The sequence below is a fragment of the Eschrichtius robustus genome, chromosome 6 (genome assembly GCF_028021215.1).
Source record: "Eschrichtius robustus isolate mEscRob2 chromosome 6, mEscRob2.pri, whole genome shotgun sequence".
NCBI lineage: Eukaryota > Metazoa > Chordata > Mammalia > Artiodactyla > Eschrichtiidae > Eschrichtius > Eschrichtius robustus.
In genome coordinates, this window is record NC_090829.1 from 22,139,401 (window position 1) to 22,167,381 (window position 27,981).

Sequence of the window (27,981 nt, forward strand, 5' to 3'; positions counted from 1 at the left end):
ACACCCAAATGCTGAGAGGTGGAACCACGGCGGGTATAGGTCTTCTGACTCAGAACTCCACACTCCACCCTGTCTCTCCATGGACCTGGGTCTCCCCAGAGCCACACACATTCAGCCCACTTTCTCTTCCGCTGACAGTTCTTTTAATATTTGCAGGCACTTGAATTTCCCCCTGCGGGGAGTCAGGAGAGGGTGTGGCTTTAGGAGGGCTGGCTCCAAAGCCAGAAAGATCTGGGTTCAAATCCAGGTTCCATTATGCCTTAGCTCAGGGACGTTGAGCAAATCACTTACCTCTCTGAGCCCTCAGATGTGGTATCTGCAAAATGAGACTAATGACAAGACCTGTCTCAGAGGGCGGTCCCGAGGCAGAACTGTGCCCGGCACACAGGAGCAGCTCCATGAGACCCACAAGAGGCCTCTAAAGTGGTTTTAGGAGTCAGGCCAGGCTGTTGGTGCCATTTGCTGGGGGTGTAAACTTAGGCATGGCATTTCACATCTCAGGCTCAGTTGTCCCATCAGTGAAATGGCCCTCCTTCCTCAGATGGATGCCAGGCAGACTGATAACACATATAAGAAGCCCAGCCAAGACGTTACTGAGTGGCATTAGCTTAGACACTGACATCGTCATCAGCACATCAAACAGACACTTGGTTTCCGTGATATGCATGTGACCACAGCAAGCCACCTGCCTCTCTTTGCCACACTTGTCCTCATCTCTAAAGTGGGCAGAATAGTGCCCCCTCCTCTCTGCATCCTCGTCACATAGCTCTTGGTGGATGGTGCAACAGGCTGGAGAGCTGTGAATCAGCCCTGGATTCACACTGTGGAGTGTGTCATGACCCTGGAAATGCCAGGACAGGGGCCTGGAGAACTGACGCCACGCTAACCACGCAGGCAGACGGCCACGGTCTCAGCACAAAAGAGAGGCTCTCAAAGCTTCCATTCAACCCAGGGAACTTCCCCCCAGGGCCTACCCTGAGCCAGGTGGGCGGGGAGTCCTGGGGCTGTGAGCTGGATCTGCAGGGTGAGGGCAAGTAGGTGACCGATCCTGAATAGATGATTCTGATCCAGGGAGGTCAGAGCAGTGACGGGGGACCCAGGGGCTGGGAGAGCAGAGAACAGGCGCGCCTGAGCCTTTGGAAGGTCTTCCCAGATGAGATGGCACTGAAGCTGCATTGCGGGGGTCAGTACCACTCACCAGGTGCCCTGAGGGGGTGGGGATGGAGGCCGTGTTGGGAAGGGGCAGGGAGGAGTACCCCCCAGAGAGCTTGGTGCTTCAATGCTGCACCTTCTAGCGATCGGTTTCCGCCCGCGTCCTGCTCAGCATCTCTTGCTCCTTAACTGATGGGGGACAAGAGTTTGCGTTGCAGGGAAGGGTGTGGAGAAAATTCTGCAGAGGTGGATGAACCAGTGTGTGCTTCCTTGTTTGTCTCCATGACAGATGTGGTAAGATTTCCAATGCGGACAGTGAATGAAGTAGACAGAACTTTCCAGAGAGCTCCTGTAAGGCTGTGGGCGTAACAGCCAGAGTTCACCTGGCCCAGAGGAGCATGGTGGGCCTCAGCAGGGAGGGTCCCTCCTCCCTCCGTTTCCATGGAGCCCAGCCAACCTCCGCTGCTGAGGTCTGGGTGCCTTCAGGGCATCCGCAGTTGGTACCCTCAGCTGGGAGGCTGGTTTCCCTAGGCAGGACAGGGCAAGGCCCTCCCAGGGGAGCAGCAAGCATGGGCACGTGGGCCCAGGGCAAAGAGGAAGCTCAGGGGGCCTGAGGGGCCTGGAGCTGCCCTATCAGATCATGGGCCAATGTGGGGAACCTGTCTCGGACCTCTAGAAACTAGTACACTCTGAGGATGACGAATTTCTGATAACCTGGCTGGGGGAAGTTAGTATTTAGAGTAAAACGTGACCACATTTTCAGCCAGTTTAAGACAAGTGGGTTGTTTTGCCTTGTTTCAGCAATGAGGCTTTAGCTGGAGACCGGAAGCCCCTCTGCGTCCCCCAACACCAATGTGTGTCTCTGGCCTGAGACTCTGCATCCCTGGGTGATGGCGGCACACAGGCAGCACCCGCCAGTGAGGAGCTGGGGCCTGTCCACCCGTGGAGGTTTGGCAAGTGACACCCTCCCTTGGGCAGACTCGCCCACCTTCTTCCAGGCTCCAGGCCCAGAAGCAAATAGTGACAGCATGTCACCCCCTCCCAGCCTCCAAGGCTTTTGCTCTTCAGGCTCTCAGCTCCGTGGATTTATAACACCCCTCATTACTGAATGCAAGACAAAGCACCCGGTTCCCAGTATGTGGGCGGCACTCAGACATGCCAACAGGAGGCCTTTGTGGCAAAGAGAAGAGGCAGGTTGTCTGCCGGCCCAGGTGGGCAAGGGAGAAGGATGGTTTTCAGGCAACATTTGCCAGTTCTGTGTAATAAGTAGCAACTGAGCCACCGCAACTTTTTAATGTAAACATATTTTAAATTATAGAGTGTTTCATGCTCATTTGAAAATAACTTTTTAAAGGAAAATAATTACAATAAAAATTCCCCATGATCCAGTGAATGCAGTGTTATCAGTATTACAGTATACCTTTCTCCCTTCATACATAGTTATTTGAACTTTGGTTTCTTTCCACTTAACTTTGTGCCACATGTATTGTCCCACATCATGAAACCTTACCACGCTCTCAGCGGCTGCGTGACATTCTCTCCAAGAAGGTCAAACATGCTTGACAGGGTCCTTGCAGTCAGCTAGGGCAGTGTGATTGTCTGGCTTTAGCTTGGTTCCACTTTTCTGTGTATCAGTGAGTATCTGTGCAAAAGTCTTTGTCTGCATTTTGGATTACTTTCTCAGGCGTGTATTACCTGGAGCAAAGTGTTTGGGCATTTTGAGGCCTGAGGTAAGTTTGGCGGAGTATCTTTCTAATCGTCTGCAATGACTTCCGCTGCCCCCAGACATGTGAGGGACACCTCCCTCTACCCCTGTGCACTTGGACTCTCAGGTTGCCAGTGTATTTCATGGACTCTGCAGATTTGTGCCATATTTTCTGAAAAGATGATAATTTGGTTCTAATTTTAGAAAGTCGCTCAGTGAAATGAAAAGTCCTGCAGTCCTCTAATATCACCTGGAGTCGTGGTCCTTTTATTTAAAAAAATAAATAAATTCTGCAGCCGTGTGCAACAGATCTATTGATTAAAGAGAAGTTACGTGACTGGAGTATGAAAAGTTTACATAAGCCATCTTTACAGAAAGACTGAAAGTGTGTGCCTGAAAACCCATACTCTAGCATTGTAAATGCTTTTCAGGGCTATAAACGTAAAGATTCTTGAAGAATAGCTACTCCATCTTGCACCAATAACGCATTCGTCCCAAGATAAGAAAATTGCCTGGAAAATGCTCATGTTTATTGGACATAAGAGAGAAGAGTTTCTATAAATCCAAGAGAAAGTACCCTGATTGGTTGAGTTAATGATTTCCCCCTTGGGAGAATTGTTTTCCAGAATGGCTGTTCTTAAATCACCTGGTTTCTGCACCTTTCCAGCATCCATTCTGCTGGATGTGTTTCTGTTTGGGAGCTGAGAAGCCTGTGAGATGAGGATCTTTGGGGATGAAAAGGTTGGGGAGAAAGCAGCAACCAAGCTTTAGGTGGGGACCCTGCTTTCTGAACACCATACGGTTCCCTTGGATGGCAGCATCGGCTGTTGTCCCGACAGCCCCAGGGAGCGTGGAGCCAGGGTGAAAGGGGAGGGCCCGCAGGCTCAGAGGCTCGTTGGAAAACTAAGGTGATCACACGGACATCAGAGAAGCATGCCGAAGTGAATGGATCCCCTCACAGCGCATGGAGAGCCAGGGGCCAACCAGACTGGGTTGCAGTGTCCCGGGGGCCTGTGCCAGACGTGGAGGCAGAGCAGGGCTCTCCCAAGGGCTATGTGCAGATCCAGCGGACCTGGAGAAGCAGCACGCAGCATTTGGACCCCAAACCCAGCCTTGCAGAACAGCAGCAGTATCTTCAATTCAGAGAGACTGGAATGAGCGGAGAATCCAGAAGGAAGGCAACAGGAGGAAAGTCTGTCCCCAGAGCCCAGAACCTGGGCACGAACACCTTCCGTGAACCATCCTTGTCATTCATTCTTCAGATATTTATTGAGAACCTGCCATGTTCCAGGAACTGCACCAAGCACTGGAGATTGAAAATCTAACCAAAAGAGACACAGTCCCTGCTCTTGTGGAACTTGTGATGGTAGATGGGAATGGGGTAGGGGGTGAGAGTTTCAGACGGAAAACAATCACGGAAATAAATGAATAGTTGAGGCTACTGGGCAAAGCCAGTCACATCGCCAAGCCCAAAATCACCAGGGCAGGGACGTGTACTCCTTCCACCGGAGGAGGGTGTCAATGAAAATAGTCAATAAACAATCAATAATAAGAATAGAAAAGAGTTTTATTTGAGCCAGACTGAAGACTAACCCGGAAGCCATCTTCCCAGATGACTCTGAGAAACTGCTCTGGAGAAGCAGCGTTTTGAGCACAGTTTTATATCTTGTCAGACCAAAGAATATTCAACAAGTCAGGGTTATACTTCTTCAGGTTTTCAAAAAAAAGAACAGATCAGCACATACGCAGTGAGTCAGTATGGCCTTGGCACCTGGGATGGGAGTCTTATCATCAAAGGAGTATCAGCATTGGCCTCCCAAGAAGAGGGGCATTTAATCTTTACTTTTAACATGAACATTGTTTACTTCTGGTCGATGTGCCCTCTTCTTTAATCATCAAAGCATATGTACACTATATGTCTGATAGGCCACAAATGCCTGACACACAGTGAGGCCAAACAAACTGAAATGTCAGAGTTTGGAGCAGAGAAAGGTTTATGGCAGGGCCATGCAAGGAGACAGGTGGCTCGTGCCCCAAAAACCCCCGAACTCCTCCAAGGGTTTCAGCAAAGCACTTTTAAGGGCATGGTGAGGGGGGCATGGTTAGTTGCTGCAAACTTCTTGGTGCTGGAATCCTTCGTTCTTGCAGCTGTCCAGGCAGGTCAGGTCAAGATGTTCCTGTAAACCTCCAACAAGACAAATGCTATTCTCTGTTCTGCAACTTTTTATCTCCATACAAATGGAAAAGTGTTATACCCTTAAAAGTCAGAGCCTTGAGAATGGGCTATCCTGTATATTTCAGGCTATCGGCAACATTCTTAACTGGAAGCAAAAACAATAGAATACAAAGGTTAAAGTAAAAGAAACAGATTTGTTCTTCCCTATTGTACTTCTCAAATCATCTATGGTGAAGGACCAGTTTTTTTTCCCAATCATCATGGAGCATGATTTTGCAAAAATATAATAGAGACAGATTTCTAGAAAAATGAAATAAATAGCAAAGGCATTCAAAATATAAGCCAATATTTAAAGTATAATTAGATTCAACAAATGTAAAATTACTCTGTCAAATTGCTATAAAATTTCTAAATGCTACTCTGGATTTCTATGGCAGAATTATAACAAGCAGTTCCAAGGCCACACCGGTCTATAGACCACAGTGAGTAGCATTGCCCCAGAATCTGTCCTTGCCCTTGCCCTTGCCCTCCACAAAATCAGAAATGATTTAGACTTGGATTATGTTTCCAGTTTGGTCTGATCACAAGCCATCTTTACATGGTCCTTACTTTGCAGCACTGGTTCTCCTGGTTGACAATGACAGGCCAAGGAAGAGGGTACGATAGAAGCCTCGGGCTTCATCGAGAAGCTATTGGGCAGGAAACTGTCTGCAGTTTCCCAGGTGCTCCCAGAATAAGGCCTGAAATTGTCTACCTACATGCCTGACTCTGAAATCACCCAGGTGACGATGTGAGGGTTTTCTCAGGCCGAGGAGTCGGTAATCATGGTGATGATTTGGGGCAGAATTAGACTCCCTCTGTCATCAGGAAACTAGAGAGAACTTCACAGGCAGGACAAAATTTGAGGACAAATTACTAGTTGTTTCATTTGACATTTATTAAGACATCTCAGGGGATTAGAAAAATTGCAAATACATGAAGTTTTCCAAAAATGGAGTCATATGTGAGTGCAATTTCATCATCATACACACTTGTCCACAGACACTCAAACTCAGGTGGAGGTGTGTACATATGTGTGTACACACACACACACACACACGCGCCATGTCTTGGATCCTTCTCATTTTAATGCGTGGCAGTCCAGAATCTCTGAATTCCAGATGACTGCCTTCTTCGCCTTTGACGAAATTGGAGAGTGTGTGTGTGTGTGTGTGTGTGTGTGTGTGTGTAGATTTTCATACATCTAATCACTCACTCATTTCATAGATATTTATTGAGCACCTATTATGTGTCAGGCCCTGCACAGTGATGTACAAGTTATGCTCCAGAGCATGAACGGGTGATAAACAAAGAGTAAATAATTCTCAGGAGGAAGAGAAGGACCAGCCACAGAGGGGCCAGGGACTGATCACCAGGCAGAGGGCTGACCTGAGTTGTACTCCCTGATCTGAACCGTGGGTATTTTTTCTCTCCCTTCTTCTCCTTTGTAGTTAATTAAGATCTCCCTTTTTAGTAAGAACTAAAAGGTAATAAAATCTTCTTGTGAAGATTAAGTATAGTAAATGCCAAGGGGTTAGTAATAAAGGAAGGGCGAGGATTCCTTATATTTGTAATTGAGTTCAGAGAGTTTGTGTGTTCTTTCTTTTTAAATTGTGCCTGCATGTAATTGTTTTTTAATTGGGGAAGGGAAAGTCATATAATTTAATACTCAAAAATAGATGTGCCTCTTATGTGTTGGGCCCAGGGTAAGTGGTTTGCATTTGTTATCTGATATAAACCCAATCAGCAGCTCTGAAATAGGTGATAACATCACCAGTGTTTGCGTGAGTAAACTCAGGCAGGGAAGGAACTGACTGGCCCCGCCGTCTGTGGTACCAAGTGACAGAGCTGGGACTCACACCTGGGTCTAACCCCAAAGCCTGGGCTCTTCCCTTTGGGGTAATTAATATTCCCATTCTACAGATGAAGAAACTGAGGTTCAGAACCATTAAGGAACACGCCCAAGGTTATTCAGCTGGAAAGACAGCTATGTAATTCGTGGGTCCCAGTTCAAAATGAGAATGAAAAGCCTTTTGCTTTAAAATTACTAAGATCTTCAAGAAAGCGACAGCAGAATGTTACACCAAGTATGGGGCCCTTCTGCACATGAAGCTGGTCTTGGAGCCTGGACTGGACTCCTCACCACCTCCTGCCTCCTTCTGGCTGAATGTCCCATTTCACGGTTATAAACCCACAACAGCAGAAAAGGAAATGTTAAACGAAAATGAACTCAGAAAAGCAAGGGATCCTTTTTGGGGTTGGGCTTTGGAGTCATGCAGGCCTGGCACAAGTCCTGGCTCTAACACATATATGGTCGTATCTAATCTTCACACCAGCTCCCTGAGGTGTAGTTGTAATTTTTCCCCATTTTACAGATGAGGAAACTGAGGTAGAGAGTGTCTTGCCCCAGGAGCACTAGCTGGTAAGCAGAGAAGGCAGGCGTCTGACTCCTCACCCCTCATCTCTATACTCTGTTGTCTAAGTGTCACCGTGGCCCTACCCAAAGTCAGGCTGGGATACTGAGGATTTCACCCCAGGAGCCCTGTGGGGAGAGGAGAGAGAAGGCGAGTCTCAGAAGCCAGCCCTTGTCACTCCCATTTACAACAAGACCCGCTCCCTGGCCCAGCACTTAAGTCCCTTGTAACCTGGCCCCAAAGTTCCTTTCTGGCCCATCTCACACCAGGCCTCCTAGAGGCCCACCCCTGGCCTTACATTTGTCTACGTTTTCTGAGTCCTGCCAGGCTGCTGATCGGGGGGCACCATTCATGTCGTTTTCCATCTAAATAGCACCCATTGGCATTGTACAGCACCAAGGCCATGGTGGTGACACCCTAGAGTTCTCTCTGCCCCCTGAATGCCCCTCATTCTACAGTGCTGTGTTAACCATGCCTTCTACTGTCTGCCTCCTGATGCTTTGACAACTGGGGCCTTGCTGAGCCTGGAGGGACTGCCCCTCTCAATCAGCTAATTCCTAGAGAGAGCAAACAACTTACCCTTTTGCTTTTCAAACACTAACCAACCAACCCAGAACCCACATCCCCATCCACCTCTTTTATCAGGCTCTCACACTCCAGCCAACATTCACCTGCCCGAATCACCCCAGGGCCAGGTATCAGACATCTAGGGACAGCCCCTATGCCCCAGAGGCCGCTGAAATTATACAAACTAGGCGATCCTAAGGCTGCTTATCCTGTCTCGCCTCTTCCTTCCCATGAAAACCACAGTACTGGCTCTTGCCCATGGTTTTCCCCTCTCCCTCTGCCTCCTGACTGACCCTGTGCTTCTCCATGTGCCCCCAGTGGTGTGGGCCCCCTCTCTTTGGGACTTGTGAGTATAACAAATTCTCTTATCAATGGCAATAATATCCTGATCTGTTGGCCTGATCACACTTAAATAATAATACAACCTTTATTAAAACAAAGTCCAGGTTACTTCTCCCAGGAAGCTCCCTTTGATCACCCTAGTCGGGATAACTTCTCTCTTCCTCTTTGTTCTCTGGGACCTGCTTTTTGTCCCTCTGTCCCTCTGTCTGCCTTAAAGCTGGCCATGTGGCTGCCACTGCCCTGACTGTCTGCACCATCCATTTAAGGGTTATGAGTCACACTTCTCTGCCTCCCATGCCTGGGGCTCTGCCTGGCACATAGTAGGTGCTCAGTAAATACATGTCATCTAGAATAAAGATAAGAATGATACAAGACTGATGATAGTAGTGGTGGCAGTAGCTCTCTGTTCCTGGTGCTTTGCATACCTTTTCTCCAATTCCCAAAGCAACTCTGCAAGGTAGATTTGTGTTGTCATCATTCTACAGATGAGAAAATGAAGCTCAGGGAGGTTCACTGATTTACCTAAGGCCACACAGCCAAGAAGTGGCAGAGTCATGGTTCAGACCTGAGTCTGTCCAGCTGCAGAGTTAACACTCTTGAATTTAGTTAAATTGAATTGAAGTTAATTCCACATCGTGTGACACTGTCAGAGGTGATTCTCTGTGTGGGTTGATTGAGAGGTGGCAATCAGGAATGTTCTAGTGTTCTGAAAATGAGCACCAGCCCTAAGCCAGCTGCCGAGTGACCTTTTCAAAGCACAGTCTAGATTCTTCTTGCCCTCACTAAACACGCATTTATGGCTCTTCACTGGCCCTAAGATGAAACCCAAACCTCTTAGCCAGCATCTGTCATCTGATCTCCACTTACCTTTCCAGCCCATCTCCACCTCTTTACTCACCCCCAACTCAGAGGCACTGGATGGCCAGTGGAGATAAAGATGCTCCCTATTAAGCAGAGGTACCTCCCTAGCTTTTCCCTGTAGGAAAGGAAGTCCCTTGGTGCCAAATCAAAGTCACTTATTTCTAGGAGAAAGTCTTGAAAGATGCTAGGTGGTTGATGCCTGCAGAGACTGGTTAGAATGTCAGCTGCCTGAACAATCCCTGATCAGGAAGGAAAACCCCTTTCCTAACCCTCCCACTCCCCAGCATCCCCACATCCAGCCACTTACCTTGTATGAATCCAGCAATTTCCTGGAAAACCCAATGCCTCTTCCTCTGCTAGAAGGTGAGACCAGGAAGAGCTGGACGCCCTTTGAACATGCACAATAGAGGAAAAAGGAATGTTCGGAGGCACCTGTGTCACTCCGTTTCATCCTTCTGCGTCACTTCTGAGTTCAGAATTGGAACAGTGGACCTGAGTGTCTTGGATTACAAGAGCCCTCAAAGCCTGCGCTTTCCAGAAGTCTCAGATTAGCTTTTTTCCACCCACAGGCATCTAATAAGAGAGTTCCAAGTGGTTAATATTCTCCTGATGAGAACATATACGTTCCCCCAATTCAGCAGGAGTTATAATGCAATCATCCTGTTTCTAAATCCTTAATCCACCGAGAAGGAATTTAGTTCCTGAAGGCATTCCAGTGCTAACCTTTTCAGATGTCATCGAGCTTGATTATTAAAACAACAGGTGGTCTACTTCCTTTCTCTTCATTTGAGAAAACAGTGGAAACACAATTCATTAACTAATCTCTAGGTCCTTTATAAATTGAAAAGATTTTGTTTCCAAGCAGGACAGCTCAGAGAAGTTTAGGAAGCTTGTGAACCAAGGAGTGGGATGTTTCTACCATGAGGCTTCAGCGGGAAGGTTGCTGTGTTGGGCCCTTAGCCTTCAACGCTCACGAGGAGCCCACGAGGAGGTGTAACTATCCCGAATCTACAGATGAGGCCACGGAGGCCCAGAGATGAAAACTGCTTTGCAAAAGTCACATGACCCGCATTCAGAGGAGATGAGATTCAAGCCTAGATCTCTCCAGTCTTCAGTGTCAAAGCAACCCCTCACCCACACAAACTGCCCCCAAGGTCAAGCGGTGATAAAACTGACAACACTCCTTGACCCTTTACCAGCATCAGAGATTAGCATCTTTTCTTTGATATATCAGTGCAAATTGAAGGTTCAAAAATGAATCTGTGGACTTCCCTGGTGGCATAGGGGATAAGAATCCACCTGCCAATGCGGGGGACATGGGTTTGAGCCTTGGTCCAGGAAGATCGCACATGCTGCAGAGCAAATAAGTCCATGCACCATAACTACTGAGCCTGCATGCCACAACTGCTAAAGCCTGTGCTCCATAACAAGAGAAGCCACCACAAGGAGAAGCCCGCGCAACGCAATAAAGAGTAGCCCCCACTCGACACAACTAGAGAAAGCCCACACGCAGCAACAAAGGCCCCACACAGCTGAAAAAATAAATAAATAAAATTTAAAATCTTGAAAAACAAAAAAACAAAAATGAATCTGTAAAACTCACCTTTCTCAGTTCCAGCAAATCCTCAGAATCATGGAGGAGCTATTGTAAAAGAGCCCTGGGCTTCCCTGGTGGCGCAGTGGTTGAGAATCTGCCTGCCAATGCAGGGGACATGGGTTCGAGCCCTGGTCTGGGAGGATCCCACATGCCGCGGAGCAACTAGGCCCGTGAGCCACAACTACTGAGCCTGCGCGTCTGGAGCTTGTGCTCGGCCGCGACAGTGAGAGGCCCATGCACCGTGATGAAGAGTGGTGCCCGCTCGCCGCAATTAGAGAAAGCCCGCACACAGAAACGAAGACCCAACACAGCCAAAAATAAATAAATAAATTAATTAATTAATTTAAAAAAAAAAAAAGAGCCCTGTGACTGTGGGCAAGTCACATCAACTCTCAGCCAGTTTTCCATCTGCACAATTAAGATAGTAGCACTCACGGACTTCCCTGGCGGCACAGTGGTTAAGAATCCAATGCAGGAGACACGGGTTCGAGCCCTGGTCCGGGAAGATCCCATATGCCGTGGCGCCTCTAAGCCCGTGCACCACAACTACTGAGCCCGTGTGCCACAACTACTGAAGCCCACGCACCTAGAGACCGTACTCTGCAACAAGAGAAGCCTCCGCAATGAGAAGCCTGCGCGCCACAACAAAGAGTAGCCCCCACTCACCACAACTAGAGGAAACCCATGCACAGCAATGAAGACCCAATGCAGCCAAAAAATTAATAAATTAATAAATAAATAAATTTATTAAAAAAAAAAGATAGTAGCACTCACTCACTGGGTTGCTGGAAGGATTAAATGAAAGAAGAGACCTAAAAGAAGCCCTTAGCACCTTGCAGGTGCTAATAATTGTATGTCTTCTTATTTCCTGCAATAAATGTTATTGCATAAATGATCATTTAACAATAATAACTGTTGAATATGTCCCTTGTGTTTGAGGCTGAAACGACTGCATTTAATTCCCCCAGATCCTGGGTGGTAGGTGTGACTTTTATTGAGACTCAAGGTGGGTAAGTAGTTTGCCCAGAGTTCGCACAGGAAGTGGGAGGCCTGGAATTTGAACACAGGCACTCTGAATTTAGAGGTCATACTTTTAGCCATCCTGCCATCCTTCCCTCTGGAAAATGAAGATGAATAGATATTTCATGCGACAAGGCTGAATTTGATGACTTGCATTTTGCTCTCTTAATCCCCACCCCAACTCCTTCTTGGAAAATGAAAGATGTTTGTGTGAGCTTCCCACTGTCTCCAGGACACTACGCTCAGAAAGCTTCATTGATTTCTTTTACTATATGGTTGCAATTTTGCCTGCTCTTCATAAACCCTCAAAAACAAGCTTCATGAGGTCACCGAAGCAACTGGCAGGTGTGATGATCCTAAAGCTCTTCTGTGCCTGATTTCTCTCCAGAGAGGGACTTGTCCCCTCTAACCCGGGGTGGCAAAAGGAATGAAAACTTTGCTAGGACTGTGCCTCCACTGACTTTTCCTTCGTTATTTATTTGCTTCTTTATTTACACTCCTTCAAAAAAGGACTCGATGTGGAATTTCTCATCAGAGATAACCACTAAAATATCTGGATGAGAAAGAGACGCCCACAGTCCCCACAGAATAAAGGGAATCGATACTGAGGATGTCTTGGGCTTCTCCAACAGAAGAGGCTTCTGGAAGGAGGTGTTGTGGGAGATATCTTACCCAGTAGCAGGAGGAGACACTCAAGAACTGCTGATGTAAGGCCATACCAAGGTCCCCCTGCACAAAACCATTTCCCTGATTATTTTAAAATCTGTATCTCTAAAGAAAAGGAAGATCCAGGGAGAGAAGAGTGAAGAAGGGAAGGAAAGAGGCCCCCTCCTTGACACCATGTCTTATTATTGGGAAGAGATTCCTCCATTATCAGTTCTGGACCACTTGCCTTGCTGAGGACAAAGAGAAGTAAACATGTGATGGGCTGCTGTTGGGATGGATGGTTCTGCAGGACTGAGGGTAGGGGCAGATGGAGGCAGTACCAGAGAAGCTACAAACAGTCTGTGGCTTCTGTCTGTGGCTCAAGAAGGGCTGCCATGGCTGAAGTCAAGGTAAGGTCTCTGAGGCTTCTCAGATCCACCTGGCAAATATTTCCTGTGCTCAGAGCTAGGTGTGGAGGGATCAAAAATAAACTCACAATTCCTGCCTTTAAAGAGTTCTTAGTTACAGGAAGAGGCAGGCCCACGAATGGATAATTCCAAGATGATATCCTACAGGATCCATTCACACTTCCTACCACTGTCTATTGAGCATGTGCTCTGTGTTGGGCATTGTGCAGCATGATGGGGATTCAGGGTAACTGTCAGCTTGGAGTCTAATGTTGTAGTCTAAAGGTGAATATGCTGTGAGAGCACAGAGGAGGGTTTCAACCCAGACTGGAGAAATCCTGAAAGGTTACATGGAGGCGGTGACAGACAGAAGAGAATGGAAAGGGCACTCCATGCAGAAGAAATGGCATGATTGAATGCTCAATAGTACGAAACATTTTGTACCTAGGACACGACGAGACTGGTCATGTGCGGACCGCTGCTTACAGCACTGTGACTTTTAGATATACCTAAGAAAAAGTCCTCCTGTCTACCAGTGATTGGTCCTTTAGATTGACCTCTAGAGCGTGGGCTATAGCAGCTTCATGATCTCTTCCTCCAGGAGAGGACACAGCTCTGCGGAGCTCTGAGTAAAAACATGTAATTGGGTGTATTCTCTTTTACTTGTAGTCGCTATCATTTAAACATCCTCCCATGGCAAGTTCCCTGGTGATGAACCCCACAACATGGTGTGCAATCTTTGCTTATGGCTCAGAGAAACCCCTTAAAGTATGGCTGGTTAATGCAGGGGTTCAGAGTTAAACCCAAATTACCTGGTTAGCTAGAATGTGGCAGGGTTGCAGTGTAGGGGGGGATGCACATCTCCTTTGCTCACTGGGGAAGGAATAACATGGACTGGGGGCCTACTGCATGTCAGGCCCGCATTGTTGCGCCTGGTTCTCACCCCCCCCCCAGTGTGGTCCCTACTTCACTGATGAGGTGCCTGAGCCTAGGAGACCTTCACTAACCTGCCCAAGAAATTCCTGACCTGATTGAGTCAAGCCAAGATCATTGCGGCATCCACTTCAAATGAACTTCTCTGAGGCTTCCCATGGGCATTCATCCTTGACATTCATGTCTCAGCTCAGACAGGAACTCTCTCCATCTAAAGAGTCACCATTTTTCCTTTCATAGCACTTACCCTCCCTGACAAGACAGCACGGACATATTCACTATCTGCCTCTCTCTCCCAGCTCCACAAGGCAGGGACCCTTCCTGACTCCTTCACTGCTGTATCCGTGATGCTACAAGCAAAGCCAGGTACATAAGAACCCCAAACAAATAAATGCTTTCTTACTGAACAAAGCCATCTGACAGTCCCTAAGCCCAGCCCTTCCACTCCACTGCTTTCCTCAAGGTGGCGGCCGGTGGCCCATGGGGTGTTTGTGGGGAGCCCCGTGGTGGCTGATGAATGACCCTAAATTCAGAACTCTCTGAGTTTCTCAAGGGTGAGGACAGGCAGTCCATAGATTTTCATTTCTACCTTAGCAAAAGGATACCATCTAGCAATGTGACAAATGTTTGAGATTCATAAACTAATAGTATCCACAACTCATGTTCCTTGATGATTCAGACTTCTACCCACAGGTCTGGCTCAGCCTGGCACAGACCTCTCAGGCAGGTGTTGCTATCAGCAAGCGCTGCTGCCAGTCACCATGAGCGTGGCCTTGACTCGCCTCTGACTTTCAGTGGCTGCTATTGTTGTTTCAATCAATTCTTGTGTACACTCATGCTTGGTGTGTATTTTTGTTGATTGCTCTGTTTTGTGTGGTACCATTTTGATTGCGATTTTGTTCTTCTCCAGCGTTTTATTGTCCCCAGTTATTTTTCCACTAAAAAGCAGAGATAAGACCATCAGCCCTACTTAAGTGGGTCACAGTCCTGAATGTTTGAGAAAGAGTCCTTGCACCTCACCTCGTGGCCTCATGTAATCCTGAATTACCTTGCTCGCCTTTATTTTGTGACCAGAGGTATACGTTCCTAAAACTCACCTTGCTGGGCAAAACGGGGAAAATGGGGCGAGGGGCTTGACACTCAAAAATGTCATCAGTGACACATAAAAAAGAGAGAGAGAGAGAACATTAGCACAGTTTTACTTTTACACAGGTTAAATGGTTAAGAAATAGATAAGTACTACAATAAGTAGTACTTGAAGAGACGTGAGGTTTGCTTGTGGAAGTGGACACAGGAAAGGTTGCAGCTGGTATGTTACTGTGAAGAGGGTTTTCTGATGGGAATGGAAAGCTGTAACAGTGGTGCAGGCGGGTGTGGCTCTGCACACATGGTGAGGGGAGTAGCTGGTAGATGTTTGAGGTCTGTGCATGCGCCTGTTTTGTACATTCCTACATGGCTCGGCTCAGCTCAGCTGGGTGCAGGTTTCTGCATTCACCTAATGTTTCTTGTGCAAGAAATCTTGCATAAGCAAATGTGAAATTCCCATTATCCTCAAATTGTTTCCTAATATATCAATTGTGTTGGAACAAATTCACGTTTTCAAAACATGTGTTATAGCGGAACTGTCTGTACCTGACTTACTGTCATCCTTTCCTTGTTTGCTCAGATTGGACCAAGAGGATTGAGTACCAGCCTGGCTCGGGGAGCGTGCCCCTGTTCCCCAGCATCCAGCTGGAGACGTGCGACGGGGCTGTGTCCTCCATCCAGATCACCACAGAGCTGCAGACCAACTACATCGGGAAGGGCTGTGACCGCGAGACCTACTCTGAGAAATCCCTTCAGAAATTATGTGGTAGGTTTTTCCCTGTTGAGATTATTTTTTAATTACTTTTTTTAAACAATATATACAAAGCGTATCTTATTATATTATGAGAGAATCATCCCTCCCCACTTCATTGGTCTATGTAACCTCTGGATGGATATTGTTTACTTATCACGGTTAAAGGGTCAGGAGGCACAGCTTTTGGCATCAGACATACCTGATCAGATCCCACCATGTACCAACTGTACGGCTGTGGGCAAGTGATGTGACAAAGCCTCTGTTCTTCATCAGTAAAATAGAGATTCATGACCTCATGGGTTGTTTTTTTAAAATTTATTTATTTATTTATTTTTGGCCACGTTGGGTCTTCATTGCTGCACGTGGGCTTTCTCTAGTTGCAGCGCGCTGGCTTCTCATTGTGGTAACTTCTCTTGTTGCAGAGCACGGACTCTAGGCACGCAGGCTTCAGTAGTTGTGGTGCACAGGCTTAGTTGCTCAGCGGCATGTGGGATCTTCCCGGCCCAGGGCTCAAACCCGTGTCCCCTGCATTGGCAGGCGGATTCTTAACCACTGTGCCACCAGGGAAGCCCGACACCATGTGTTTAAGAGCACCTAGCACAGGGCCTGAAGGAACAGGGCTCCCTTCCACTGTGTTGGTTTACAGAGAGGTGCCTGCCCAGGGGCCAGTGTGAAGAGTGGTGTCAGCCACTTGAGGAGAGCTGGGTCTACCTCCCCCAGGACCAGCTATGGAACTTGAGGGCTTAGTGCAAATGAAAGTGCAGGACCCTTTTCCAAAATTATTAAGAATTTTAAGGCAGCAACAGCAAAGCATTAAACCAAGCTGGGGGCCTCGTGTGATTGCTCAGGTCACGTGCCGGTGAAGCCGGGCCTGGCTGCCCACGTCAGAGAAGAAGAGCTGGGGTGAGAGTGGAGGTGGGAGGTGGAAAGTCCAAGTGTGGGGGACAGAGGGCTTGCTGTCCACGGGCTGAAAGATGGCGCCCCAAGAAAGGAGCAGGCCGGAACTAGGAGCCAGGCTGGTGGAGGTTCTATACACGAAAGCTTAGCTTTATTGAGCACCTGCTATGTGCACTCTCCTAGAATCTTCACATGCCCTACCCTAATCTCCCCACTACACTGAGGAGGGTCTTATTCACCCAGTTTTAAAGATGGACACTTTGAGGCCCAGAGAGGAAAAATGACTTGTTCAAGGTCACGCAGATAGAAAGTGACAGAGCCAGACTTTGAAGGTAGGTCTATGGGAATGAAGGGCTCTTTGGCTCAGGATCTGTGACTCCGGGCCAGGCCTCTGGAGCTGGAACGTAAACCTCTCAAGTCAGCTGTGGAATAAGACACTGAAAACGGTGGGAATGGTGCCATGTGCTTGGTAAACCACACCGTGCACGGGTTGATGGGCCTCCTTCATCCCCACCACGTATATTACATTTCTTTCCTGTTCTCTCCAAGAATATTCAGGCCCTCACACCAACTCTCCAGCCGGGCTGTGGGCAGCTTAGGAAAGAGCTTTCTTTTAGACGGGGCCTACACTTGGGGGTAACTCCATCCCCACCAAAGGAAAAGGAGGCTCCCAAACACACAGCGTAGCCTGCATCCCCTCCTGCGGACCCCTCCACTACTCTCTTCGGGGCAGTTTTTCTCTCTCAACATTGACACACACACACACACACACACACTCATGCACACACAGTGCACACACATGCACACAGGTGCACACATGGACACACAGGTGCATACAGGCACACACATGCACACACAGGTACACACATGCATACACAAATACACACACGTGCATGCGCGCCCACACACACCCACCTTCACGCACACAGCTCTTGCCCAAAGGACCAAGTGACAATTTGAGAACTGAATGTGAAATACACCCTGCTCGGGTATCACCACGTCCTATTTGTCACGTCACCAGGCTGGCAAGGAAGGCATGTGGGAAGGCACGTTTTTCCAGAATGATGCAGGAGATTGGGAAAAACATCACGACCTCCATATTCCAAACTGCTCTTGTAAAAATGGCTATCAGGGGCCCGCAGTATTGAGAAAGCTGCCTCTGGCGCTCTCCTTCAGCCCGGGAGTGGAGAAGCCAGCTCCGCTGACATCTTACTTTGAATGAATATCCCATTTCGCTCCCTGCGCACCTGAATTATAAGTCAACTCAACCCCATGCCACCGCGGGTGACGGTCATTTCCTAAACTCCTCCAGGTTAGAAGGAGATGATGGAATCAGCTTGTTAAAGATCCGATGGGCCCAAGAGCACACACTGGTGATTTGATTCTGAATGTTGCGAGGGGGAGACCAGGAGATAGGGAGAGTGAGAAGGATTTTCTGAGCGAAGAAACTTTAGAGCCAGATTGCATCTGGTTGTTAACATAGCTCATTGCTTCTGGGCTGCCAGCCTCGCCTGCCAGGAAGGCAGGTTAATTCAGTCAGGAAAGCACTTTCCCCTGAGATGCGAGCTTATCTGGTGCTGGGAGCGACCATTTGTTAAGAGAAGTCTGCGTGTCTTTCTGGTCACCTTCCCGGCAGTGCCACCCTCCCATCGCACTTCTGGGAACCCTGAGTGAGCCTGACGGGCAGGGCCACTCCTGCCTCCAGATTAGGAGTCTGACTCTTGAATCTGCAGAGAGAGATTTCAGGAAGGGAGGGCAGGAGCAAATGAGTGAGACAGATGCCCATCTGCGCTGGGGTCTGCTTCCTCAGGCCCTATGTGCTCTCCAAACCGTGAGGGAAAGGCAGGCCGGATCGCTTCTAAAGCAGAGCCTGGGTTGTAATTCCTGACTCCCATGGGGCACCTTAGGTTCTGGAGACAAGCTTCTCTGTGTTTTCAGTGGGCGGTCAACAAGTTGCTGGCGGGGTTTCCCAGCCAGGGAGCCACCATGACACTTTAAGCCCCAGCGTTCATGCATTTTTTATTCTACAAATCTTTATTGACTTTGGATGGAAACAGGGAGACCAATTAAGATGTTATCGTCATAGCCTAAGCAAGAGAATGATTTCTGAACCGGGGGAGTGGCTGTAGGGATGAATTTAAGACAGATTTAGGAGGCAAAATCAGCAAGAGTCAATCACTGATTAGCTGTCAGCAGTGAAAAAGAAGGAATCTTAGAAGATTCTAAGGTGAGCATCTAACTGGACGAGAGTGCCACCAACCAGTGGCCACCAAATTCGGGGCAAGGGCAGATTTAGGGGACAATGATGACTGGACCTGTGGAACATCCAGGTGTGGATGCCTAGCTCTAGCCTGACTCTCCACCCTCCCGAGGACCCACCTCCATCCTTATAGCCCATTTCTTCCTGGTGTCCTGCCTCTTCTTGTCCAGAGTACCCCATCTGTCCCCGTTCCCAGCTCATTCCCATCCCTAAGCCTTTGTTCATGTTTTCTTCCCGCTAGAATCTCTCTTTCCTTCGCCATTCCAAATGCTTCCCTTAAGTCAATATTCGCCTGGTCTCTGTGCTCACCAGGGGCAGTCCTGGGGCGCTTCCTGGTGTCTTTGAGTTGTGGCGTTGCTTCTGTGACATTTGTTGTTGTGCGGTGACCCAGGCAAGGGTGTCTCCCCAGAGGCGCCTTGTAGAGGTCCGGTCACTGCCCACCTGCTTCCTCCTCCTGCAACGTCGCTCCACAATGAGCAATGATGGGATCCTGCGTAAGGGGCGGTCGGACAACAGCTGGGCAAAGCTGCTGTCGGGAAACACCGGACAGGTGCAGTAGCACCAGAAATAGCCTCTTTGTTTCCAGGGGAACACTGGACGTCAGGCATATTGCTGCCTGCAGTTTGTGCACTGAAACACTTCCATTCCACCTTGAAACAAAAACGATACAGGGCCCTGCACCTGTGTCCCCTTCAGCTTGTAGGACCAAACTTAGCCTAACGTGGTCCCCCATTGCCACTGGCTTACATGAAGCCAGGCCTCTCAGGGAAGTTGGGCAAGCTGCTTATCACTTCCTCTGGGTTCAGAGATTCAAGATGAAGGGATCTCCCATCTCAGTCCCAGGCTTTCCCGAGGTGAAGTGTCACAGAACTGCCTTGAGTATGAAATGCATGGTGAAGCCCCAGTGACTCTTGGCCAAATTAAACTTGACATTAACCAGAGCCCAAGAAAAGGCCCGCTTCCGTGCTCCTGAGTCTCTGCATATTACAATAAACAGCAAAGCAGTTTGTGACACACATGTCCTTCGGAGACCAGAGGCCAGGGCTGCTCCTCCCTGGAATCACAGGCTCCTGGCATCTGGCCGGCACCTCCCCATATGACACGCGGGGTCAGCTGCTTTGTATATGGAGAGTCAAGAGCTCCGAGGACAGGTCCTGTTGAAGGAAAGGCTGCAGAGCGAGAGCCTGCTGCTAAATCAAGGGACTGATCTGTCAGACCAGTTCAGATTACCAGTCGGTGAGCTGTTCTCAGGATTTATACACTTGTGCGTCCAGGAGGTCTTCGTAGCGAATCCATTCATTCATTCATTCATGTATTTATTAATTCAGCAAATATTTGTTCAGTGTCCAAATGTTCTAACTCGTGAGGTTATCTAGAAGTTAGTAAGACCACTTAACAATTTAGTCTCCTGGGGAAGACAGACATGTAAAAAAAGTTCAGTCCATGGCTTTCTACTACACCGTGCAGCTTAACAGAGCTTGCCCTCACTAAGAATCACAGTTCAAGGCTTTTATACCTTCAGAATACCCCAACCAGGGGAAGCCATCATCAGTTCCTCCAAGATGCCTCTAAAGAGCTGGAGCTTCCAGGGGGGGCAGAACCAGCCCCCCAGTCATAGCCAGTGTTTTCATTCTCAGAGAGCTGAAGTGGCCCTCTGACTCTAAGGAAAACTGCTGCACACGTGTTGGGAATCCCATTAAATCACTACTCATACATGAGCAAGTGTGCACACACTGACCCACGGGTGATGACAGTGAGCCGTGGGCTTCTCCTTGGATATGACTTCTTTGAAGTCAATTAAGCAGCTACCCTACAGCATGCCCTTCTATTCTTGGAGAAGGTTTTTGCCTGCAGTGGCCTTTCCCAGGCTGGTCAGCAACTGGGTATCCACGGCCCTGCCCCAAGAGCTTGGCTGACCACCCTCATCCAAAGCCCAGCTTGCTTCACCTGGACAATTCAAGGCCTTTGAGGAACCCCTCTTGTCTAGGATTCCAGAGGTGGAATGATAGTCTGATGGTAGGATCAATGGTGTGAGCTCTGGAAAGGACATCAGAAAGTCCTCCACATCCATCCTGAAGGTATGCAGATAGAGAAGTGCAAATGGTAGCCGCTGATGTCAGTCACTTAATGTGGTTTATCAGTCAGGATAGGGCAGGTTATGCTGCAGTAACAAATGATCCCAAAAATCTATTGGCTTAAAATAACAAAGGTTTATTTTCCATTCCTACCACATGTCCTTCTTGGGTTGACTGTGGCTCTGCTCTATGTTAGTTTCCCACTGGGATCCAGGCTAACAGAAAAGCCTCTATCTAGAACATTGCTGATCTCATGGCAGATGGAAAAAACATGTGGTGAACCATGGACCGGCTTGTAAATCTTCTGCCCTAAGATGACACGTCACTTGCACTCACATTTCATTGGTCAGAGCAAGTCACAAGGCCAAGTGCTATCAGTGGGTCAGAAAAGTATGTTGAGAACAGAATGCTTTCTATCATCATGTAGTTCAAGTACAGCCTTTGTCAAGAGGGCCTCCCTGGCTTCCCCTGAGACTCTCTATCAGTGAACTCTTCCACACACCAAAACTAAAAGACTTTCTACTGGGTGACTAGAGGTAGGGCCCATTTCTATCTGGTTCGTTGCTGCATTCTCACCACAGTGCCTGGCATAACTTAGACATTACATAAGCATTTAATGGAGTAACATGGAGTTGCTATTGCTAATCGTGAGAATATAGAATGAGGCCTGTGTCCTTGAGTACAATGGTTCCTCTCCCCTGAGACCCTCTCCTTCTTGCCATCCTTTCCCATGCCCCAAGGTGGACCATGTGGAGGCATGACTGAGGCTCCATGTCTGTCACCATTGCCACAGGCCTACCTTGAAGCACTAAGGACACTCTGCCCTCCCCAAGGCCCCCCAGAGCAGCATGCAAACCCAGCAATTAAGAAGTCAGACAATTAAGAAGTCAAACAGTGACCACTGTCCCCAGGCTCCATGTGGGCTCTCGCTCCACCGTGTGTCCTGAAATCTGCCTAAGTCACCCCTGTCTTTATCTCCTTGCTGGCTCAGAGATGCTTCCTCACCCTGATGGGGCTCAGGGACTTCGAACCAGACCTCACCTCTGGTTGTAAGCCCCCTGCCCTCAGGCTGCAGCTGCTGTGCACCAGACCAGTGTGAACCCTCAGCAACGTGGTGGGTCCCAGGGACCTCTGTGAGGGTCCCTAAGGGCGTCTTAAATACACACTGATGTGCAGACGCTGCTCTTCCACCTTTGTGAGTTATGCATCCTGTTTACCCACTGCTTTCCATGGGATCCTTTGGGGAGAGGAGCAAGAACTTCAGGAGAAAGGGAGATCTTTCTCAGTTTATTTAAGTGCACTGAAAAAATGAAATACAATCTGTTAAGTCTGTGAAAGCCGGCACCATCTGGTAAGATGCAGTGTGATGCTTCCCAGGAGGCAACATCTGTGGGTCAGGCAGGGTGGCACGCTGCTCCCCTCACCAGGGAAGACACGGAGCTCCGCAACGATGGCCTTGCCAAGGCACACGCCTCTCTGTGGACAGCCACCTGCCCAGGGAGGTGGGGTCCTGGAAGCTGGCCTGGGCTTGGCAGGACACTAGGCTGTGTGATAGAAAGAACATTGCTGGGGGTCTGAGAGCTGGGCTTGCCTCTCGCTAGCTGAGTGGCTGTGTGATCCTGGTCAAGTCATTTCCCCTCTCTGGGCCTCAGTTTCCATGTTTGTAAGATGTGTAGGAGGTTGGGGGTGGGTAGGGATATATTGGGAGTATGGGATTAACAGATGCACACTACCATATATAAAATAGATAACACGGTTTACTGTATAGCACAGGGAACTATATTCACTATCCTGTAATAAACTGTAATGGAAAAGAATCGAAAAAAGTATATAAATATATGCATATGTATATTTTATAACCAAATCACTTTGCTGTCCACCTGAAACTAACACAATATTATAAATCAACTATACTTCAATTTTTTAAAATGTGCAGGAGGTTGCAAGATCTCCCTCCAGGTTGATTGAGGTGGTGCAGCGGGAGTGCGGGCTTCAGGGCTAGCAAACCCTGATGATGGGTCCCCTTACTAGCTGGTTGTGATTCTAGGCTCGCTGAGCTTCAAGTTTCTTATCTGTAAACTGGAATCATAATCGTATTCACCACATTGATGAGTAACTAAGAAAAAGCACTGAAGTACTTAATTCAAGTCTGACACTCACTCAGTCCCCAATAAAATGTTCCAAGGAAACTAAGGATAAAGGTCTGTCAAAATTATAATTCAAGAAGATACACGCACTGCTATGTTCATAGCAGCACTATTTAAAATAGCCAAGATATGGAAACAACCTAAATGTCCACTGACAGATGAATGGATAAAGAAGATATGGTACATATATACAATGGGATGTTACTCAGCCATAAAAAAAGAATGAAATAATGCCATTTGCAGCAACATGGACGGACCTAGAGATTATCATACTAGGTGAGGTCCGAAAGAGAAAGACAAATACCATGTGATATCACTTATATGTGGAATCTAAAATATGACACAAATGAACTTATTTACGAAACAGAAACAGACTCACAGACATAGAAAACAGACTTGCAGTTGCCAAGGAGTAAGGGAGGTGGGGAGGAGGGATAGAGTGGGAGTTTGGGGTTAGCAGGTGTAAGCTATTACCTATAGAATGGATAAACAGCAAGGTCCTACTCTATAGCACAGGGAACTATTTTCAATACCCTGTGATAAACCATAATGGAAAAGAATATAAAAAAGAATGTATACATATGTATAATTGAATCACTTTGCTGTACTGCTAAAACTAATATAACACTGTAAATCAACTATACATCAATTAAAAAAAAAAAAGAATAGATGTCTGTAACTCTGAAAAGTAAATTTCCCTAAATATATGTGTATAGAATAACCCTGACCAGGGCTGGCCTTTGGCAAAATGTAACCAATTTTGCCTCCTAACCTTCTCTTTTCTGTCTTCTCCCATATCATCCCCCCACTCGTCCTTGCTCTGCACCTCCCTCCCTATATCCAGACTTGTTTGGGGGAAAAATTGCAATCAGCTCCTTCACTAGTCTAAGGTGTTAATTACAGCATGCATTCTGCAGGAACATTGGCTCCTTAACAACAGCAAGGTCCTCAGTCAAAAAGGAACCTCAAAGGGTGGAGTTCTGAGCCCTGTCAGCCCTGCCCTGGTTCCCCCATGCTCAGGCCTGCGGCTCTGTGTGGGCCCTGTACTGGGCCCTGCTAGATTGTGTTGGCTGCTCTGGCTTGAGCTAGAAGTCAGGAGCCCTGGGTGCTCAGCCTGCGTCTCCCTGGCCACCTGAAATTTCGGGAACCAACACATTCTCTGTGAGCCCTAGTCACCAGCTGTCGTCATGCTGGACAAATCCTGGTGTCCGAGCCAACTCACTCATGGGGCAGAGCAGCTGTTGCCAGGTTGCATTATTCTGGGGGGTTCTAGGAAGATGAGCTTGGTCCAAAGACTACATATCTCCCACTCCCCAGCCACCCCCAAATCTCTACCTGCTACCACCTTGATAGAGTTCTTTCTTTCAAATACCTATGGAGGGTGATAACCTTTAAGGCTTTGTTAGTCGTTAAAACATTAGTGTGAATTAGCTTATCAGATAAGTAAAATGGACATCAAATAAGTCTCAAGGATTATAGGAGAACAAGTAATATTGATGAGAGGTGGGGGGCATGAACAAGAGGCTGGGTGAAGAGGCTCACGCGAGCATTGGGTAACGGCCAGAAGCATCTCATGGAGGCACTGGGTAGAAGAAAAGGCAGTTATAAACATTAATGGAGCACGTACTATGTGTCAGGCATGCTACCAGGCAAAAGCCCCAAGAAAAATGCATTAATAATGTAGTCAACGCTGCCCGCACTTCCCCTTGCTGAGCATAGCTGCGGGGTGATCGTAACTTAAGAGACCGGAATCTCCACTCCCACCTCCCACCCCACCACATCTCAGACACTGCAGGTCCCAGAGGCCTTTCCCAGGGCGAGCTCCTCACAGACCTAAGCAGAGCATCTGGCTCTCAGGATACAGATGTGTCACACAGCCAGCTTTCGGTTGCAAACCCATGGGCATCTGTTCCAAGGCTGCAGGGAAAACTGTCTAGGTTAAACATTTTCAAAGAAGTACATCGGTTTCCAATATGGCACCTTCCTGAGGGATTTTCATGTGTCATTTTAACTGTAGATGTTTGTAGTGGCTGACTCTGAAACGCAGCCCCTAGGTGACGTGAGGCCCTGATATACAGAATTCAGAAGTCCAATGATCCCAGACAAATGGCAGGTGATATACGCCACCACTGTCCATTAAACCCATTTACGACTGCCAGGTCAGTGCTGTGCCAGGTGGGAGCCCACACGCACTTGGTCCCCTGCACCGGGCATACTTTGGACTCCCTGGCTCCTGTTTCCTGGTATCAGGAAGCCCCTGACCTTCCTCCTCCCCTGAGTAGCTGAGCCCTGCCCCTCTGTGGAACGTAAGGGTGCAGAGAACACTGCTGGCAGCACCTGAGCTTCAGTGGGAAGTGCATGGCGGCCCATTTATCCTCCCAGCTGGGCCGTCCTGTCTTCTGGGCCAGCCTTTCCGGCTCACTCAGCTCCGCCCTCCACAAAGCTGTTGGTGTGATTCTCCCAAGACACAAATCTGCCTATGGCACTCCCACGGCCTCAGGTTATCCTTAGCCTGAAATCACAGTGGTAGCAGAAATAATAACAGCTCCAACAATAACGACAGAGTTATAGGTAAAGTGAAGTGAGCTCCACTCACGGCGTGCCAAGCATGCTGCCCCAAGCGCAGGTGCTGTCTCTTATTCAGTTCCCACAACAGCTGGGAGGGCAGGTGGCAGAGAAGGGGGTGGAGAGTCGGAAAGGTGAGGTCACTGGTCACGGTCACAAGGCTAGCAAGTCAGGCCGCCACCAGGCGTCAGGTTCAAGTTCTGCTGACTTCAGAACCCGTGTTCTCAACTGCTATACCATTTGGCCTAAACGAATGGTTGGAAAAAAGCGTGGTGAGTGCAAAGTGACTCATACTCTTTCTCATGGGGTCAGGACCTGAACTTTCCCCATCACAGCTCTGAGCACACTGCATCCCAGTTGTCTGTCAATTTGCTGGGTCTGAGCTCCTCCAGGTCAGGGACTGTGCTGATTCACATTTACTTCGCCAGCACCCAGCAGGGGTCTTGGCACCCGATTGGTGCTCAATCAATGGCTGACAGGGTAACGGATGGATGAGCGCGTGAATGAATCCATCGATCCGAATCAAACCCTGGCCTTCTCCAGGAATCTTGTCTGCTTATCGAAACCCCCAGCGTAATCTCATTTCTCTAAATTCCTCCAGCACTTTTTTCTTGTATAATAGTTAATTGCACTCTGTCCTCCCACATGCAATACTTTTGTCTGTAAGTTACTGATGCCTCCCCAAGCCGACCATAAGCAACATGGGCAAGGATGGCATTTAACCCTTCTTTTCCCTAGTCACCTAGCTCAGGTTGAGCACCTAGCTCTGGGTAAGTACTCCGAGTAGTTCATTCTGACCCAGGAGCAGAAAACAGAACGTGAGGACACCCACCCTGGGAGGACTGACCCTTTGTTCTTTCTGTCCCCATCCTCTGCAGGAGCCTCCTCTGGCATCATCGACCTCTTGCCGTCCCCCAGCGCCGCCACCAACTGGACCGCAGGACTGCTGGTGGACAGCAGCGAGATGATCTTCAAGTTCGACGGCAGGCAGGGTGCCAAGATTCCTGACGGGGTTGTACCCAAGAACCTGACGGATCAGTTCACTATCACCATGTGGATGAAGCACGGCCCCAGCCCTGGCGTGAGAGCTGAGAAGGAAACCATCCTCTGCAACTCAGATAAAACCGGTGAGTCTTGCATCCAGCCCTCCTGGCATCTGCCCCCTATGTCCCAGCTGGTCAGGCACGGCCACGGCCACCAAGGGCGTGGGAGAAAAGCGGGAGGGTGAGAGGGGCCCTGGGAAAATATTCTGGTCTCTGGTTTTCTGGCTGATGATTTCCTCGCCTTGGGGTAGAGCAGGACCAGGAAAGGGAGGCAGGGTACAGACACAAAGAGTCAAAAAGCTGGGATTGGTAGTTTTCAGACTGGGTTCTTCAGAACCCCAGCATCCGCAGAAGTAACTTAGGGCTGCTGTATGAGGTGGGGTTGCGGGAGGAGGCCTCATCCTTACTTCAAGCAAAGCAGTTCTACCTTCACTATTATATTAATATATAGACAGATTTCCAGACGTTTCTTTTCAATGAAAAGGTCCTGCTAATTTACAACACCAGTTTGAAAATCACTGCTGTGCATAATGATGATAGCTAAGCTTTGTTAGGCATTTTTCAGCTTGCTGAGCCTGTGTAAGGCAGTTCACAGCTTGGTGGTTAAAAACACTCCACCACTTGTTGGCTGTGTGATCTCGGGCAAGTGGGTTAACCTCTCTATGCCTCACTTTCTCGGTCTATAAAATGGGCATTATAGTATTATCTACCTCATAGGGTTTTTATCAGGATTAAATGACAATGTATGTATAGCGCAGTAGAACAGTACCTGACGCACCGGAAGTCTAATCTGTGTTAGCTCTTCCTATTCTAAACAGTGCCTCACATCTCTACAAACAATTTTACGAAAGCATTATTGTGTTTCCTGTTTTAAGGATAAGGAAACATCCCTGAGACATTAAGTAACTTGTCCCAAGTTATTCAGCTGGTAAGTATCAGAACTGGAATGTAAGCTTAGATCCAGCTAACTCCATCGCTATTCTCTGGTCACCACACCCCACGTGCAAACACATACACACACAAATACTCTGATATCTTATGAAAATGTTATGTCTATCTTAAATTGTAAGTCCACATTTTCCCATTTCAAATGCTCCTCTTGTTAAAATACCCCAAATAAATGATAACTCCTCTACACTACAGCAGATAGTGCAGTGAGAAGACAGGATAGAAGAACGGCTGACCGTTCAGCTTTGCTACTGAACAGCCAAAGTTCACATGGCAGCTTTTCCACTACTTAAGGAAAATCGAGGAGTTGCTAATCTCACTGAGCCTTAGTTTCCCCATATGTAGAAT

At 48.1% G+C, this 27,981-nt stretch overlaps 1 protein-coding gene across 1 annotated transcript in view; it reads left to right on the top strand.

The window, feature by feature from the left end:
• Positions 1–27,981, top strand: part of CLSTN2 (calsyntenin 2) — a 643,926-nt gene that overhangs the window by 515,873 nt on the left and 100,072 nt on the right. The window contains exons 6-7 of the mRNA XM_068545999.1: positions 15,525–15,710; positions 26,521–26,769. Of these exons, the coding sequence (XP_068402100.1) occupies positions 15,525–15,710; positions 26,521–26,769 (435 nt within the window). The remainder of the gene's footprint in view (positions 1–15,524; positions 15,711–26,520; positions 26,770–27,981) is intronic.